General features: G+C 42.3%; 1 protein-coding gene across 5 annotated transcripts in view; it reads left to right on the top strand.

Moving 5' to 3' along the window:
• TTC7A (tetratricopeptide repeat domain 7A) overlaps positions 1-19046 on the top strand; it is a gene marked incomplete at both ends in the record, with an annotated part of 161190 nt that overhangs the window by 98044 nt on the left and 44100 nt on the right. For all 5 annotated transcript variants that reach the window (XM_079532944.1, XM_079532945.1, XM_079532947.1 and 2 more), the window contains 2 exons: positions 12067-12183; positions 15216-15313. In XM_079532944.1, the coding sequence (XP_079389070.1) occupies positions 12067-12183; positions 15216-15313 (215 nt within the window). The remainder of the gene's footprint in view (positions 1-12066; positions 12184-15215; positions 15314-19046) is intronic.

The raw sequence follows: 19046 nt of genomic DNA on the forward strand, positions 1-19046 counted from the left end.
CCATTTCTCTGCACAATCTATCAGGCGTGTGATGCCTTTCAGATCAAGGGATACCTCTTCCGGGCCTCTGTTATCATTCCCTACTATCAGGAAGATCTCCAGTACTCTTCCTTCCTCTATCAGGCTAGATCTATACTTCTCACAATCTGTTAGTGCATCTGTCTTAACTCCCAAATGCAGATTCACCTCTCTCCTTTCACTATCCTTTTCAGACACAGCTGGAAGCTGCGGGCTCCGCACCGCTCCCACTGTGCCCATCTCCCTTTGATCATGCACTGACTGTTGTAGAGGCTTCTGATTGGTTGCATGCGCACTCAATCTTGTAAAAGGATGTGTGGGTCGAGTCAATGGGTCTGAACACTGTGGCAGAGAGTGGGTCCGGAGACTATCGTTATTTCTTTCTCCGTCGGGTGCAACCTGAGCAGAGGGCGCCGGCCGGACGCCACCTACTCCTTCAGACGCAGTCAGGGTGGACAGTGCTGGCCGGACACTATCATCCCAGCGCCTGTAAGTTACATCGCTTCCCTTTCTCTCTGCTGTTTTTTCTTCTACTACCTCCCTAACTTTTGACCAATCCGTACCCGAGCCTTGCCAGCAGTCCCCACCCCCCTGGGTGTTACTGCATTCCACCTCCTGAGAGGAGACAGCAAGTGTCCCATCCCAGCTCACTATTCCCCCTGCCCCCACAGGTGGTGTTAGGTTACACAGAGAAGGATACAGCGGTTGTCCTGGATACGGCTGGGGAGTTTCGGCGACCTTGGATTCCTGCACTTGAGCCGTTTTGCAAGATAAAAGTGCAGACAGTTCAGCGCAGTCTTCTTCTACTTGTTTATGCGAAGCTCGAGCCGAGGGGGGAGCAGAAGGGGGTGCCGATGGTGCGGACGAGATGTTAGTCGCCATAGCTGAGAGCATATTTGCGGTGTTCTCTTCCTCAGGGGACCTGCAAGAAAGTACGCTTCCCGCGCCGTTTCTCACGGTGTTATTAAATTCCAAACCCATCATAACGCGCGCAGCTTCAGGAATTCTATCTTCTTCTCTCGCGGCTCGGAGAGCGCCGAGGACCAACCCCCAGATTTTCAACTCTCCTGACTTCCCGAGTACCATCGCCCGCTGGGAAAGCGCTGCGGTGATGGGATCCCAGGACCCCGGGGTATATAAATCTGAGGGAGATGTAAGCAATCCCTCCTTTTGTAAAAGGGACAACATTGCCCCTATTTCCTTCTTAGAAGGAGAAGTTTTCCCGCAATAGGTCTTACACGCGGACGAAATCACCTTTATGACGGCCTCCATGTTCACTCCGCCGGGTGTTCCTCCCCCGCGGATCACACAGCCACCGGGCTTCTCTTCCGATGGCTTCCTGGGTCCTCGGCAGGTTAAGCAGGCTCCTGGCGCCGTGGAGCCCCCTCCGACGCTACCCAGCTTCCACTCTCCTAAGCCGCAGCCCCCTCTTCTAGGGTCATCGCCTCCTTCCCCACGGGAGACGGATGAGAGTAGGATCGCCACGCCGCCTGTGGCCGACCACTATTCCCTAACGATCACGTCGGGGTCACCAAATGAAGCCTTCCGCCTGCGGAAGACCTCATACAGGTGTTCGCAATCGTTAGGGACTCATCGGTCTGTCCATCTACCTCGGTGCACACCAATGTGGTGAATGGTAAAATGGCACTTACTGCAAGCAACACACTCTTCTTATAGTTGTCCCTTATATCACTGTGCTACCAATCACCCTTGCTACGGTTATCTGTGCCCAATAGACGTGTGGCATGTCTTGTCTTGCCATGTCTCATCATGGTTTCTCATGAGTCAAGGAGCCCCCGCAGAGCCTGATGATTGTTACAGCCCCCCTTTCACGTATTCGCTAACCACGCAAGGGGGCCCACACAGATTACGCCTGGTTACGCCTGATGACCTTGACAGCCCCCACTTTACGTATTTCGTTGACTACATCTCTAACTTGCGTATTTTGTTAACTACACTCAGCTTATTTGTACAGCATAATGCGCACCTGCTGGAGTCGTATGTGCAACATTGAAGTTTCCGGCAAAGCTAAGAAATGAATCTTCACTTCTACAATAGAGCCTGCAAGATTCTGAACTCTATCTGTGTTCACCAGGGTTGTATGGGGCTCTCTCCTAAGAAAAACTTGTGGTGAAGTAGTAATCAAGGAGTCAAGCTGTGAATATGCATTCTGTAAGTAGGCTGATGAGTATAGTCTTTTTAGGAAGAAAATCTTAAGTACTGTTTTATGCTTAGTTATATGTTTGTGCTGAAAAAAACAAAACTATTCCAGTTAAGCTGAAATGCTTGAAGGGCTTTACACATAAGTCAGTGTCTGTATGTACACTGAAGAAACTGGATTTATTTGGAAAAAAAGCTACAGTTGGTTGGACTGTATTTCCATTGTGCGTTTAAATCATCACGTCACAGAATGGCTTGGGCTGGAAGGGACCTTTAAGCCCACCCATTTCCAACCTCCTGCTGTGGGCAGGGCTGCCCCCACCAACTCAGGCTGCCCAGGGCCCCATCCAACCTGACTTTGACACCTCCAGGGATGGGGCATCCACAGCCTCTCAGGGCAGCCTGTGCCAGCACCTCACTGCGCATAACTGGAAACATATAGTGCTGGTGGTGCACGTCTTAAGTTTGGTTTTGACACTTGGTAGCAGTTGTAGAAAGGTATGAAGATAGGACATCATCCTGTTGTTGCCTATACTGGGAAGGTAACATGATGAAAAGCTGCCAGTCTCAGGTCTGCATGTTCTCAGACCTAATATAGATTAAGAACTATGAGACCTGACCCTGCAATTAGCTTTGTGCAGAGTGAAGAAAGGAACTTTGGTAATATGTTTGCAAAAACAAGCTGTGGTAAAGAAGCAGGCCAGTGTTGCCATGAATGCAGTTTTATCATTTTCTTAAGGCAGAGTGCAGTGCAGCACCAAATGGTAAGCACAGGTTTTGTTGGGTTAACTGAAGCTCACCGGTTAAAGGAGGAGTGAAAGTGCAGCAGCACATTCCATAGCACTTCTGACTGCTGAAATCTAGCCCTAGATCTGCCTTAAAGGTCATGCTCCTGTGTCTTCCTGCTGCTGTGTTCAGCTGGCAGTGGTGCTAACACAGACTGTAATTACATCATGGCTTTGCTTTGCAGATGTAGATAAATATGATTCCTGCTGGTAGCAAAATATCCATTTCTTTCTCTCCGATTTTCTGCAGTGAAGTCAGCAGTTTTGTGTCTACTTACCACAACATGGATTTGTTCTAGATTCTGTGGGGCTTTCCCTGAAGTAAAGGAGCTTTTATCTGCTTGCTTCATTCCTGCAACTTCTTTCACCTTTCTAGTGTGCCTTTGCCTTTTTTCCCAGCTAGCAGTGAAACCTTCTCTCCCATAACTCCCTGAACATCTTCTCACAAAAAGCACTGTTTCTGAGCTGTCATACTGTATGGTGGGTTGTCATAGTCAGAACACAGGCTAAAACTTGCCCACACGCACCTGAGAGTCAGTATGCTATAGTGAATTCCTTGGCTTTTGGCAGGTTGATTTCCGTTGTCACCTTCACTGAGAGGCATGGGCAGTGAGCTTGAAATATCAGCAGACAGGCTCTGGCCCCTCTAGTGTTACTCATGTTTACACTCAGTCCTCTGTGAGAGTCTCTCATAATCTTTCTCCTCAAAAAGAGCTTGATCCACCAAGGTCCTTAAGCACATGCTTAGTTTTAAGTGGACGAGTAATTGACTTGTTGATTTCGGCAGGACTACTCATGCTTAAAGATGAAGACCTTTTGTAAGTGCTTTGTTGGAGCAGCGCCAAAATGGAGTAAATCATATTGCCCTAAAGCAAAGCGATAGAAGGAGTGAGGTCTATTTGACAGCAGTGCATAATGCATTTTAAAAAGAAACAAATGCCTTGTTTAAACTAGGCATATTGTTCTTATAGCAAAGCTGAATTTTGTGTGGTTCTCTCCTCCTAATACATTGGGTGTGTGACGCAGTTTTTCTGTTAGCTCCAAACATCTCCGATATGGAAGATTTTGTTAATGTGTTAGGTTGGGTAGAAATGTTTTACTAATCCTGTGGGGAGAGTTCTGCTTTACTATATTTTGTTGTATAATTTATACAACTGTGAGCACGCTATTACTTCCTACTACTTTGACACTCGGTTAATTAGAAAGTATTTTACTCTATCTTAGTGATGCCACACAGGATTCAGACTTATCTTCTCAGGCAGAAGACATGTACTTGGTTACAGTTTAAGGTGACTTGGAGGCTGATGTTGAATGCTACTTCAGTAACCACAGTCCTGATATTCTTTCCTCTAAAAGCTGCCTAAACTGCATCTCCTAGAAGCTTTTCTGAAAAGCACAGCAGTTGAGAAGTGTAAATGAAGCATCCAGTTCTGCAGTCTTTGGGGAGAGGAGGAATTGGCAGCGTAAAAAGTACTTCGACTTTGTCCTGTAAATGCTCTTTTCTTGTCTGGCAGGATCTCAGCTTAGCAATTAGAGAGCCTAGGCCTTGTTTCCTTTTTCATTTCTGTAAATGGAGAGTCCAGTGGTTGTGACAGCATGGTAGCTCTCAGTTCTGCCCTTCTAAATTAATTTCTATTTAATCAGGACTGGCTGGATTTACCCAAGGGCACATCTGATGACATCCTGAAGGCTCAGGCCCAAGAGATGAGAAAATGTTTTAAAAGTGGTGACAGTTTTGTGGGGTCCCAACCTCCTTTCCTTCCTGTCCACAGATTACTCTGAAGTTGCGAGCACCAACATTAATAGATTAAATATAAAAGATAGTAGGAAGTGTTGGTGAATAGATAGTAGATAGTAGATAGATGATGAGTAGATGATGAATAGATAGTAGATAGTGTTGATGAATAACCTTTGCAGAGATTATTCCCGCTGTCTATCCTGCAGGGAACAGAACATGGCTCTTGCGTGTCATATGGGCCATATGATGCTGGTCCCACTGTCTGCCCTGAGTGGATGTCAGGGGGAAATTCTTCACAGAGAAGTGGTGAGGTACTGGAACAGGCTGCCAGAGAAGTTGTGGATGCCCCGTCCCTGGCGGTGTTCCAGGCCAGATTGGATGGGGCCCTGGGCAGCCTGGTCTGGTATTGAATGGGGAGGTTGGTGGCCCTGCCTGTGGCAGGGGGGCTGGAGATTCATGATCCTTGAGGTTCCTTCCAACCCCGTGTGATTCTGTGATTTCTGAGTGCAATGTAGTGCACCAAGGTTCCCAGTACACTCCTGAAATAGCACTGCTAAATGCACATTTTTGTGTGGATCCTGGCCTTTGGAGGCTTGAAAACTGTCCTTTCTTTTTCTTGGTACTCATGCAGAGTCGAGTGCGATGGCAATTATTCCTTTTAGCTGGGCTTGTCAAAAAAAAAAAAAAAACCAACAAAAAAACCCACAGTAATTCACACACACACACACACACACACAAAAGCGACCCAACACTTGCAAACTAAACCTCAGTTTAAGATCTTTCAAAATGTTCCAACACAATATCTAGTATGTAGTCCTAATGGAAGAAGTTGATATCAACACTCCACATAGCAAGACTGTAATCTCCTTTTTCTATTTAGTGTAAGGGTAGTAATTTGGCTATGCAGTCAGTTAATGTTCCTTAAAGCACTGCTGTATCTGCATGATGGAAACCTCCATCCACCATCTTGTGACAATGCAAGTAAACAGAAAAAATGGGCGGCTTAGATCTGATGACCCAGGCAGGTCAGATAATCCTGGTGACTTCTGCCAGACTGTGACTTTGTCACATCTGTAGTGAAATGCAAGTGCTATGACCAAGGTTGGTGCTTTTCCTTCTTGTCACAAAGTTAACACTGTTTTTGGTGAGTAGCTTTTAGTCAGAAATTTCTTGTTTTCTGATGAGAAGGTTTGTGGGGATCATCTTGGTTTTTACCAGTGTACTGTTCTGTGAGCTGAGCCAGATGCTTTCATTCTCCTGGCAGTTTGCTTTCAGAACCAGAAGGAAAAATTCCTTTGTGCTTAAGAGTTTCCAGATTTTGCTGTAAGCAGTTGTGAAAATTATCTTTGTCTTTACTCAGGCTAGATGTAGTGTGAAATGCATGTGTTTTTTGATGACACAGAATCATTTTGTTGCCAGCTCCTCATCAGGGCGAGAGGAAGGTCAAAGTTCCTTTCAGATGTGTCACCCAAAGGATCCTATATAACACAGAGAAAAAAGAGAAAGAGCAGGGCTTTCATCACCTCTGCTAACAGCTAGCTCGATTCCGATGTTCTTAACAAAAAGCAAAATATTGCAAATCTAGGCTTCAAAATGAACATTCTAATTAAAGGAAAGGAAAAAAAAGAATGCTGATCACTCATTTTTGTGCCTCGGTTTTTGGGGTGTAGCCAGATATGGCTTAGTTCTAGAGAAAGATGGAGATGAAGACTTTCAATGCTTTCTTTTCCAGCAAGTAATTGTGTTTTTTCTTCCAGCAGACTATTAGTTGCTTTGTTGTTGTTTTTTAAGTGACAGCCTGCGTATGTTTAGTGGATTAAGGGGATTTGTTTCAAGGCCTCCTTCTAAGTGTAAGTAGCAGTTTCTGGGTGGGCTGTATTAATAATGAATCATATTTGCACTCTGCATCACAAGTGAACCTTAAGGAACTGAATGACCAAATAGGACTGGCTGCAGACATGTTTGTCTTGGAATGTTTGGATCCATGCATAGTTTCCCTCCTACGCTGTGTACAGGAACTTTCTAGGTGCCTTTTACTGGGGGGCTAAGCTTACAAAATTACCTTCATAATGTGAATGTTAAATAGGTAAGAATCTACCTCTCTGGAAACTGCTCATCCTGTGCAGTCATGGCTTGTGGAGCAGCAGTAGCTGAATTACTCTTGTGGAGAATCTGGGCTCTGAACAGGGCATTCTTCTAAAGAGGGGTGTCATCTTTGAATCTGCTTGTTTTTCCGGGCTGAGGCTTGTGGTTCTTGTCTTTATTTTTTGTTGATATTGGGGGGGGAGGTGGGGATAAATGGGCAATGAGCCATAGGCAGTATGTCTGTAAAAGTATATGACCAATTTATTTTTGTAGGGAAAGTGATAGATTACATGGCACAGCATGAAGTTATAAAAGGAGGTTGCAGTCAGCACTGCTGGCATTAATTTAACTAGAGAATGTGCCCTTAAATGTCAGGAGACTGCAAGAAGCACTGAGTTATTTGAGAAGACAGCAACTTTGATGTTGATGTTATCAAGTAGAATGTAGAAGATTAAGAGCAGCTTACCAATTTTGCCATTTTTTTCATATTGATAACATGGCAAGGGCTTTAGCAGGTGCTCTGGGAAGGTTAATTGTTACGATAAAAGAACTTGAACTAATTGGCTTGTGTAGGTGACTCACCATTGTAGCTAAACTCAGCAACGATAAACTAAACAGCTAATTCGCTGTGAAGAAACTGCAGTTCTAGATACAATTTCTCTTTGTACTAGCAGATAAAACAAGACCATACAATCTGGGTTATAAAAAGAATACAAGCTGTAATTATATTTATGCTATCACAAAATGTAGGAATGGCCATTCTTGATCAAACTAAGGGCTTCTCTGTCTTCAGCAGGACATCTGGTGAATGCACAGGGAAAAGCATGCAGAAACGTGGCAGTGGGATGATCCTTCCCCTCATGTGTTATCCCTGCTTCTGTCAGCTGAGTCGTTCTGAGGCTTTCTGTGCCAGACGTTGCATTAAGGCAGAGTTTAATGCCTCTGATGGGTCTGTCATCCATGAATTTGTCTAATCCCTTTTTGAACCTGTTTATGTGTTTGCTCCCAGATCGTCCCCTAGCAATGGGTTTTGCATTTTACTTTTGCATTGTACAAAAATACACTTCACTTGCTCATTTAAAATCCACAGCTTCATTGCTTTATTGGATACCCCCTACTTGTTCAATTAAAACAACACAGACTGCTTTTATTTCTTATTTTCTTCACACTATTCGTGATTTTATAAGTCTGTCATCTCTTCTCCCAGTCTCTTTTCCAGGCTGAGAAGGCCACTTAACAGCTCCATGCACCGAAAGCATTCCCAAACTTTCATCATTCACCTCATCTTCTCCATCCTCTTCCTAGATCTGTTAAATCAATCTGTGTTCTGTATCACCTTGTAGCCTCCTTTTGCATCTGCTACCTTAATGGGGAGGAAGCAGATTCAGAGAGTTCAGTGCTGGGGGAGCATTGTTGGGCCACCTACCCACAGGTCATGGCATCCCCCAGGTTTTCATTGGAGCTGGAATGGTGTATTTCTTTGTGTTTCTGTACGGAAAAGGACCGTACGTAATGCTGAGAGGTAAGGGAGGGTAAGCTAGGCTGTGCTTCCCAGTGGCACTTGCTGTACCAACACCCCATTAATCTGTCACTGGATAAACTGCATTTGCTGTCCTCAGAGCTGTGACCAGGACTCTGGTTTCTTTCTCCAGGCATAAGGCTGTAAACACACACAAACAGACATGCACATGCATCCTGTCATTTAATGAAGGACACACACAGGCTGCAAACATTAGTTGCAGAGGATCAGTATCTTCATTCTAAGGTCGATAATTGTCTCCACAAATTGGGACGTATTACTGCTGTGCTTGGTGACAGAGTTTTGTTTGTCTGTTTTTCCTTTGCATGCAGATTCAGAATAAGTCAGCAGTTGTGTGTGTAGGTGGGCAAAGTCTAGGTCAATAAAGAAAGACTTTGGGAAATCATGGCCTTGATCTGGTAAATCTCAGAGACGTTGATTAATTAACTTCATTAATTGACAAGCTCTGATGAACTGAAAGGGCTAAAAGCAGCCGGTGAATGACAAAACATATAGATAAGTGATAACATAGTGCTTATTATTTCTAATTCAGTCTCTCAAGCTCAAAATCAGTGGAATGTGGTGTTGTTTGTATTTGTATCGATTATTGCTTGTGATGTAGTAGAACAAAGAGATCCCATTGTGGTGCTGTAAAAATGCATCATTACTACATTTAAAACTAAAAACTCCATTTTAAAGAAGCTTTAAGAACTCTTAATTAACCATTTAATAAATTTACTATATTTTTAGAGCATCTGCAAAGTCAGTAGGTTATTATTAGACATAGCATCTCCCAACTTCATCCACATTGATAATATGCTGTAATAGTGAAACCTAATTTTTCAAGCTTCGCAAATGAATTTATCTAAACAAAGTCAGCTATATACAGATTTTAATTTGAGTTAATGTTGCTGTGATTGATCAGTATGTTTACTTGTGGCAGTTACTTGACCTTATGGCAGGGAACAGAGACTTTTGATACTGTCCACGTAAGTGTTAGAAGAAAACCTGTGCTGAGAGGGAGCTTAGAGTCCAGTATCAAGAGAGTAAGCACTGGTTATTTTCCACTGTTGCTGTTCCTGAAATTGTACACATTACAAGAATGACTTGGGTTTTTTTTCCTCTCTTTTCCTATGCTTATGTACCTGCAATTTATGTATTTACTTTAGTTCAATCTCTGTTTTCATTTTCAGAGGCTAACAGAATTAACAATGACTATATTGATAATCTCAGGGCTATTTTTAGATGTGGAATCTCTTTAGGAGTCTGCTCTGTTTAATATTACAAGCATCATATGAAAGTACAGTAAAATGATACTAAGAAAATACAATAAAGTGAGATCTTCTGCGGATCTTTTGTTTATGCACTTGAGAGTTGTGTGCAGACACTGATACAACATGATACCCATTAGATTTATTTGTTGCAAGAGTGCTATCTCTGTAATAAAATGATAAACTTGAGATAAAAATGATACTGTGCCATCTACTTCATTGGTCTCTCTGTATTTTTATTTATCTAGTTTTACTGTTACAAAACTTACTAGGAGCTGAGAAATGCAAACAACATATAACATATATAATGCAATGATTTTCTTTCCAGCTTGCAACTGTCATGTTGAATTTCATTGTTTACTACTGTTGTCAGTACAGCCTGAATCCTTTTGCCACTTACGTTCTTCCTGTTTGCCTTTTGGTTTTGTTCATTATATTATTGCTTGATAGCATGAACAGCAGTATTCCAGAGTCTCATTACCACAACAGTTAACTATGCATGGTATTTCTAAGATCTGCTAATGTTCCATTGCAGTGACGCTTGCAAAAATTGTGTTATTTCTTTGTTATTTTTTTTTAACCTTTGTGTGCCTATGTCTTACAACTGATGATAATATTCTGCTGAGACATTGTTATGTTTTTGTTAGGGATTTGCTCTTTTTCTGTATTTCATTAGTTGTTCTCACTCTTCAGATAGAATTTTGCATCTTCATCCAAAGAAGTTGATATGTAGTCACTGTAAAAGCAGCAGAATGATGGAAAAAAAGAATGTAATATTCACCTTCATAATGCTTAATTACAATGTTTAAGTATACTGTGTAGTGATTTTGTGTGCGGATAACTAAACTATCTATATCCATACAGGTATGAAATGAAGGAGGAACACTGTTAATGTATCCCTTCTGCATAGTAGTTTGACTGTTAACAGATTATTCATTCTTGTATGTTCTATTTGATTAGTATTAAGAGTGTTATCCTTTAGCATCCATGAGCGTGGTGTTATTTGGGGATATAATACGAGTATTTTCTTCTCAAGGCCCTCGGGTCTCCTTGACCACTACTCTTCTGCTGCAATGGATGTCATACATTGGTTATGAAGGTCTTTCACCTTGAAAGTTTGGATGGTTTAAAAATATTCTGCACTTGTAAAATAACATCGATAGTTCATGGTAGTAGGTGCTTGGACTGATAGAATATTTTTCAGAATTGAATTGCCAAAAGGGCAATGAGTGATGGTGCAGGTCCATTCCTCCGCTGAACAGACTGCAAAGAATCTAACTTGTGAGCCTCTCCATCAAGCCCATAGCTTCAATTTGTCTAATACCATTGCCTTCCAGAAGTTACCCTGTCTTGCTGAAAAAACTTTAAAGAATGTACTCTACACACAAGGTAGATGCTGCAAAGGTTATTTGCTTTCATAATTGCATGTTTGCATTTACTCACCATCTTCATTTGATAAGTTTCAGCTTCCAACAAAACCTTGAATCTTCTGATTTTCTGTTAGATCTAAACCTCACTATTAAGTACATTTTCTCCATTGCAGGCTGAAGCAAAATATTTTCTCTGCTGTTCCTTGGTTAAACTAAATCAACTAAGCTTCTTGAGCCTCTGATGAACTACATTTTTGGGGGCTCAGTGCACTAGTATAACCATTTTCTGAACCTCATCCAATTTGAGTTGCAGATGAGAACTAGACACTGGATACTATTGTAGTATGTGTCTTGCTGATGCTGTGAACAGGAATAAGAAATTTTTTTTACATGTTTGTAAGAGACAGTGTTAAAAGCCATTCTAGCAGCAAGTGGTGAGTTGTGTCATTACTGAATCTGTCTTCTAACCTGAAGTTGACCTAATTCTGCTGCATTCCCATGGTCTGTGCAAGTGTGTATTCTCTAGGTACAAGAACAGTAGCTGTTCTTACACTATGTAGTACAAAAACATACCAGGGCTATCAGCTGTCTTGCCTAGGGGCACAAGATGATGCCAGGTGGAGTGAAGAGGAAATATTTCCTTCCTGTGAGGCATTACATAATTGTTTAAGTATATTAGGTGCTTTGGATTTTTCCCAAACATATTGTCTGATATTTATTATGTAAGTCATTGTCATAGGAGGATGGCAGACTGAAAAAGCATTCTGGTTTCTGTGTTTTGCCAGTTCCTTTTTATTTTGTTTTTAATGCTGTCCACAATAAAATGAGATTCAATGTATGCTTCACCTTGTTGGCATTGTAACACATTGCTTTTAACACATCCTGCCAGCTTTGTGATATAGATCTGACTGCAGCTGAGGAATACTGGTAATCCTCTCATCTCCTTGTCAGGAACTAAAGTTGAGCCAAATTAAATGTTTTGTGTTCCAGTGTTTTCTTTTAGAACTGGACATACTAAGAAAGCAAAATTGCTGGCTGCCAGGATCTTACTAGAGTGATACTGATTTTCAACATTTATGAGGTGCCAATAAAACAGAAGTTGTTCTTTTTCATCTTGCAGCTTGCTCTTCACCAAAGTGAAGCTGGAATGGATTCATAAAGGACCTGAGGAGGCTCTGGTGACATGCAGACGTATGTTGCAGATGTGGCAGATGGCTTATAGTGTTTTACAGCACAGGTAGGCTTTCTCCACTGTCCAACTGTTCAGATTTCACAATGGGGATGTAGCTATCTTCTTTAATTGTCCAGATACTTAAATTACTTTGTGAAAGGGATAATAAGTAATAATAATATTCAAACAAGCAACAGAAGTAGATTTTTATCCACGATTAAAAAAAAAAAAAAAAAAAAAAGAATTTGAATAGTGCTGAAAGAGGTCATAGTTATGTTCTCTTTCTGCCATCTGCTTCCCCTCCAGAAAAGAGTTTAGAAAGTGTGAAGGTTGACAGTTTGAATTTTCTTCCTTCTCTCTTCCTTTGGTTATTTTCACAGTCATGATACCAATGTACAGCCCTTCCCCCCTTGGAAATGTCCCAACACTATACTTACCTCTCTCTTGTAATGTTTGTAGAGGTTGTGTCTGATGGAAAATAAAACATGCTTGACAGCAGCGGTCATGGCACCCAGTTGATAAAGAAGTTTTATTGTTCCCCTGTTTGTGAGTACATTTACACGGGCTTTATAAACACCAGAATGGTGGTACAGAATGATGCGTGTCTAGGTACAAGCTGTCCTTAAAGGATTCTTAGTAATTCCGTGTTGGTTTAGCAAATGAGCAGCAGACCACACACTACATATATTTACACAGCACTAGAAATAGTCTCTTACATGCTGGAATCATTGATTTCCATAGCCTTAGTGTCTTTAGCTGATGATTCAATCTTGTATTTTTCACATGAATAATCTTTACACTCATGAGTCGTCCTCGTGAAGGTGATCAAATCCACACTGAACATGTAGAACTGGATGTGACTTACTGTTGCAAGCTGGGGGGTTGCAATCTTGAGACTGAAGGGACTGAGTTGGAGAACAGACAAATACTTCAAGCATTTGGATTGCATTTGGATCTCAAGCTGTGCTTTGGCTGTTATGTTTAAAAGACCAAGATGTGACAGCTTTAGGGGCTTTTGATAAGCTTTAGCCATAGAAGCCTAAACAAAACAAATTGCTCTGCTTTTGCTTTTAGGACCTCTAATGTGTATTTCATTGCTATTCCCAGTAGTATTTTTTGGCTTTCTCAAAAAAATGCTTCAGAAAGCATCTTGCATTAGGAAATAGTGCTTGAAAAGTAGCAGAAATTAACTTGGTACCTGCAGTTTTTGACTGGATTTAGTGCTGCAGGAAGTACCTTTTTTAATGCAAATTGCAGCACTATCAGCTAACAAATATTTAAAATATTCTGGGTTGGGCTTTCAAAGGAACTGAAGGGGAATTCTTATCAGTGGGACTTAGAGGCAGCCATTTGTTAGGGCCTCTTGGAAAAGAAAAGCCTGTTTTTATATGAGGTTGAGAGCTGTTACACTCCAAACTCTTTACTAGTTCAATCAGTAGCTAATCACCCACAGTTAAATTGCACTTCAGTTGCATTTGGTTGTATTGTTTGGCCCTGGTTTCTCAGCTGCACAATCTTACTGTAACTTTGTCAGTCTACAGAGTCTTCTAGGGCCCAGTACTTTCTCCCTACTTTCTCCCCTGGCAGGTATTTATGTACCATGCTAAGTGCCTGTCCTTTCTGTAGTAATCTAACGCCTAAATCAGTGTTCGGCCATGTGCCTAAGCACTGACCTCACGGTGACTGCTGCATCAAAGCACCATGTTAGTAATATTATAAAGCAAAGCTGGCAGGTTTGCACATACCTCTGCTGTTCCACCAGCATCCTCCAGCCAAGGCAGTGACACTTGTGTCAGTGATGGCTGAGCAAGACAGAGGTGCAGGACTAAGCATTGAATTCTCCCTTCTATCTTTCACCACATAATAATTTCAAATGGGACATCAGTCTGGAAACCAGTATGTAAAACGAGGAGGCCTAGTCAAGGCCAGACTTAGATGAGCAGTCAGTCGCCGAGAATTCATGGTCCACTAACAAAAACTGTAATGTTTGATTCCTAAGCCTAGTAAGAGGTTAATTAGCTATTATAAATGCGATTACCAGTATGACAAATGACAGTAAGTGGCTTTCAGTCCTAGACTGTTTGTTGGCAAGGGCAAGATTTGGTTTATCTTCTGCTGTTGTTTTTTGTGATTACAGCACAATTGTATTTAAAACCAAATCCCAATCCCAAGGTAATTCTTCTGCTGGATTAATACAAATTCAAGGGAATCCTATGCAGTCTGTACCATAGGACTAATTAAACTGGAAGACTGGGCATCCACAGCAATCACGATTCTGTGACAGCTCCTTTCCTGGAAGGAATATTATCCAAAAGCTGAGCTGCAGGGCTTGGAAGTGTGCCAGTAAAAATAGCCAGGGCAGTTACTTTTCCTTTTGATATTTTGTCTCTTAATGGATGGTGAGAGGAGATATCATCACCATCCGTCTGGTCCTAGAGAGGTGGCAGTCCTTTGGTGACAGGAAGGTTCAGGAGATCAACACTAAGTGATTATCATTAGATACAGGGTTATTATTATTTTGGAGTTCCTCTTTTGAAGAGCTGTCGTGTAAGAACAGAAGTCTAGAAGAGAAGCAGACCAAATAGGCTTCCCTTCATAAAGTGGTACTGTGTGGTAGCTTTTATCTTCTTTCTCTGTTGAAATAGAATAAAAGTGAGAGAAGAGATAATCTTCTTGAAATAAAGGAGTTTAGAAAGTGGTTGGTCTGTTTCAAAAGGATTAGAGCAGCACACTCACGAATCTAACTTCTACAGAAAATCCCAAGGGGCAGTGGTTCTTCTGTATGCGGGACATTGGTAGTTGGCCTTCTCTTACTTGTTTTTTTAGCTGGCAACACATTGCCCATCCAGTAGTTGGCAAAGATTGCAGCAGTCAAATAAACTGAAAGCAGCACACAAACTGGAGCCCTTGCTGGTCGTGGTTTTTCAGTGACCGAATTTCTCATCCATTGCTGGGTAGGTGGTGTTAGAATGACACATTCAAGAAACACCTGAAGTTTTCAGTTCCAGAAGACAGTTAGGTGAAATTATTGCCTGCTTCGAGGAGAACATTGTCTCCCTGCTGAAAGGTGGCCAGATAACAGTTTTGTTTCTTTACAGTGGCTCTGAGAAAGGAAGTAGTGTGACCGAAACACCAGTGATCAAAAAGCATAACGGACTTCATCTCACGCTCCCGGATGCTCATGATAATGATTCTGGTGAGGAAATGATCTGTGCTGTCTCATCTTAAACACATCAGCTTTCTACGCATGTGCATGTAGAGAAAAACTTGGGGGGGAATCTTACTTTTAAAAACCTTATATTTTGAGTGAGTCTCATGCTTTCAGGTTAGGGAATTAGTGATTGTCTGAGAACTGGTAAAACTGATGTCATGTCCTCAGTGCATACAGCTGAAGAGGATGACAAGTTCTTATTCTGTATGTGGCTTTTATTAAATCACACGTGTTCAAACATGTGGAAGAACTTCTTTACATAATAGTGATGGAGCACTGGAACAGGTTGCCCAGGGAGATTGTGGAGTCTCCATCTCTGGAGATATTAGAGACCCATCTGGACATCTACCCATGCAACCTACTGTAGGGTACCTGCTTTAGCAGGGGAGTTGGACTCAGTGATCTCTTGAGGTCTCTTCCATCGCCTGCCATTCTGTAGTTCTGTGTGTTTAACCCCCGTTTATATTCATCAGTGGTTTAAAAAGCATTACAAGGGTAAGTCTTGAGCCTGCAAACACTCAAGCATCAAAACATTAGTCAGTGTGTCTGCTCTTTTGTTCACAGTGTCGAGCCCTGAGGGTTTGTATTTATGACATTGTAATCTTCCTGGTTCTATACGCATATATTTATGTAATTCTTAATCTGTTTATTTCCTTTCCCTTGTAATATCCTTTGCTGTGATATGTTTCTATATTTTGTGTAGTCTGTTTTCTCATTGTATGTGTGAATCACTTTTTTGTAGTTCTTTAGATTACTGAAAGAGAAAAGACCAAATTCAACACAGATGGATGAAGAGAGTTTATCTAATGAATAAGGAATGAATAAGTGCTGCTTGGCATATTAAAAGTGATGGAAAAGGGAGCAAATGTGAATGTTTTCTGGTGGTTGGTGCAAAATCATTTGAGACTGTAATCACTTGAAGGTCACTGTGAAGATTTACACAAGCATCCCTTATGATCCCTGATGCTGGGCAGACAAATCAGCCTTCACTCCCTGGGTTATCTCCTCCACAGTACTGTCCTGGAGGCAGCAGCTGGGCACATGTCCCAGTTGGGGGCCCTTTTGGAGGAAGCAAGAGGTGAGGCAGCAGAGCGCTGCTCCAGCCGCGCTCTCCCCTCGTGCCTCCCAGTGCTGCAGCAGAAGGGAGGGAGGAGGCCTGGTGCTGGCAGCCTGCAGCAGGCTCCAGTTTCCGGCATGCAGCCTCCAGGGAGCGTGCGGCAGTATCACTGCAATACACAGTGCTCTGTGATCCCCCCGTGACCGAAGGGAGATTACTGCAGCTGGGTCTGACACCGGCCTCCCCCTCCTCGGTTAGGTCACAATGAGATTATTTGCTGTGCTAGAATTTTAGGTTTCCTGCCAGGAAGATTAATTCCTCTTTATTTTCTTCATCTTCCCCTAACTGAAGCAGCGTTCCTAACTAAATTCACTGGTATCAGTCAGCTGTCTTGCTATTTCATTCTTTTTGTGATTTAGTCTTATCTAATAATGTTCTTGCCTCAAGTGATTTAGGCTGGGGAATTCTACATTTCTTATAAGCCCAGTAAATCTATGGAGGTGCATTCCTATTCTCATAGTAGTTTTTCCATAAATGTAAAATATTTAACTTAGTCCTTCTTGGTCTTATAACAGTGCTGCAGCAAAATTATTTAGGTATGTTTTTGCAAGGTTTCTATGTGGAGCTCATGATGAAATATTTTTTTTAATCATTTCTTTCAAAAAATGTGTAGAGGGCTTTGTTGTAAAACGCAAAGTTTATATTCTGTCTGGTGGAGCTGTTAAAAAGAGAAAGAAAATGCACTAAAATAACAAATTGAGGTGCTGTCTTCTTATGCCAACATTTGCATGTATTTTCAGGCTTGACATTTAAGTTCTGTGAGACAGGTTTTGTGGGTTTTTTTTAGCCTATAAAGTTCTTCATTCCTTTAGGAATAGGCATTCTGAGCCAGAAGCCATTGCTTCTGGCTCTGGCAGCATTCCTTGGCCTGAGGTCACTGGTATATACACCTGAGGGTCAGGTCTGTGGCTAGATGCCTTTTGTCTATAAAGGCCAAGCCAGCAAAGTCCTGCCCTTAAAGGGTTTATTGGAGCCTTCCTACAAGGGCTTGCGGAGGTGAGAAGAAATAGCAGTGGCAAACTGCTACTGTTTGGATTTGGGCTGGAATGGAGCCTTTCCATGTACGTGTGTGCTGAGAGCAAGGAACATATCTGTCTGAGACTGTGCAGGGCTGGGGACAGATCAGCTGATCACTGCCTGGTGTGGCTTGCTTCCTTGTTTAGGCTGGAATGGAAAAGAAATATCAAAGGACTGCAACATGAAAAGGAAGCCCAAGTTACTTAGCAATTTACAGCAGAGGCTCTTTGCATATAACTGCCAAAGGCAGTAAATTGCTAAGTAACTCAAGTTCCCTTTTTAAGGCTGCACAGGCTGAAGCACACACAGCAGTGGACAAAGATCAGTGTCACACTGCAGGCTCTCTGCCTTCAGCAGCTACCTGCCTGGCTAAGAGGGAGAGGAGAAGCTAGCCTGTGCTTCTTCAAGTTCCTCATAGTGATGTTCTTTAAAGCCTTATTTGTGAGGAAAGGATGTTTCATTAAACCTGAAATGGCTGTTCAGCCCTGCAGCAACACATGAACCTGTCCAAAATGCAGAGTTCCCTCATAGTAACATCATCCCCATGCATTGACTTGCAAGGAAAAGAGGATTTCCCCAAGCAGATGTGAATAAGGCACAGCCCATCTGCCCACTCACTGCAGTCAGAACAGCGTTAGGTATAGGTGCTGCACATCTCCAGAAAGCCTCTCTGAAAGAGGACAGCCTTGGCAGAGGAATGTAATGCTGAATGTTGCTTTTAAAGCACACCACTCTGATCAGGAATGCTAATACAAGAATCTGCTTAGGCTGACTACCAAGTCCACGAAGCCCATGCAGTTTGAATTTGACCATGTGAGTCTGCCCTAAACAGCATCAATAATTGTTCACATGGCAATTTTCATGTTGCCTCTCTGCTGGGGATGAGTGCCTGTTTGTTTTCCCTGCATTAAACAACCTCATTCTGCCTGCGAGTTCCTGGGAGCCCTTTTGCAGTGAAATTTCTTCTAAATGGAGGGAGAGAGATGAGCAGGAGTGGACACGGCAGAGGGAGGAATTCCATACAGTGAAACAGGCAGAAGAAGATTGATCTGTTAAATAAACTGTTACAATAAATTCTCCATACAATGTGGAATGACTTTTACGGTACTATCGTAGCCATAATTACTGCATTACTGCACTGTCATCTCTTGGAACATTAGGTCAGGAATGTCTTTGAAAATATGCAGGAATGTTAAAAATGCATTTAGGAGGAGCACATCTGCATTTTGCAAGGGAGCTGTGGGAGGCGTCTGTGCTGAGCGCTGGGGAGCTGTTTTGAAGTTCTGCTGCTGGAAATGAATGACATTGGTTAGCAGTGAGATAACAGGACAAGCGTTTCCCGTGGCAGTTTGAGGCAATTGTGGTCTCTCCATAGAGAGTATGCTCTCAGAGGCTTTGGCTTGTATGAAAGCTGTGGGCAGTGTTCTGCCCAGTCTGCACAGTCTTTGCAGAGGAGCATGGGGTGCACAGAGGCCTGCTGACACCATGGCCCCCATAGATGATGCTCAGCTGTCAAGATGTGCTTCAGCTTCAGCCCTCTCCAGCTGGAAAAACTGGAGAGGGCTGAAACTAAAGCACATCTTG

This window comes from Tetrao urogallus, assembly GCF_951394365.1.
Source record: "Tetrao urogallus genome assembly, chromosome: 2".
In the NCBI taxonomy this organism is placed as follows: domain Eukaryota; kingdom Metazoa; phylum Chordata; class Aves; order Galliformes; family Phasianidae; genus Tetrao; species Tetrao urogallus.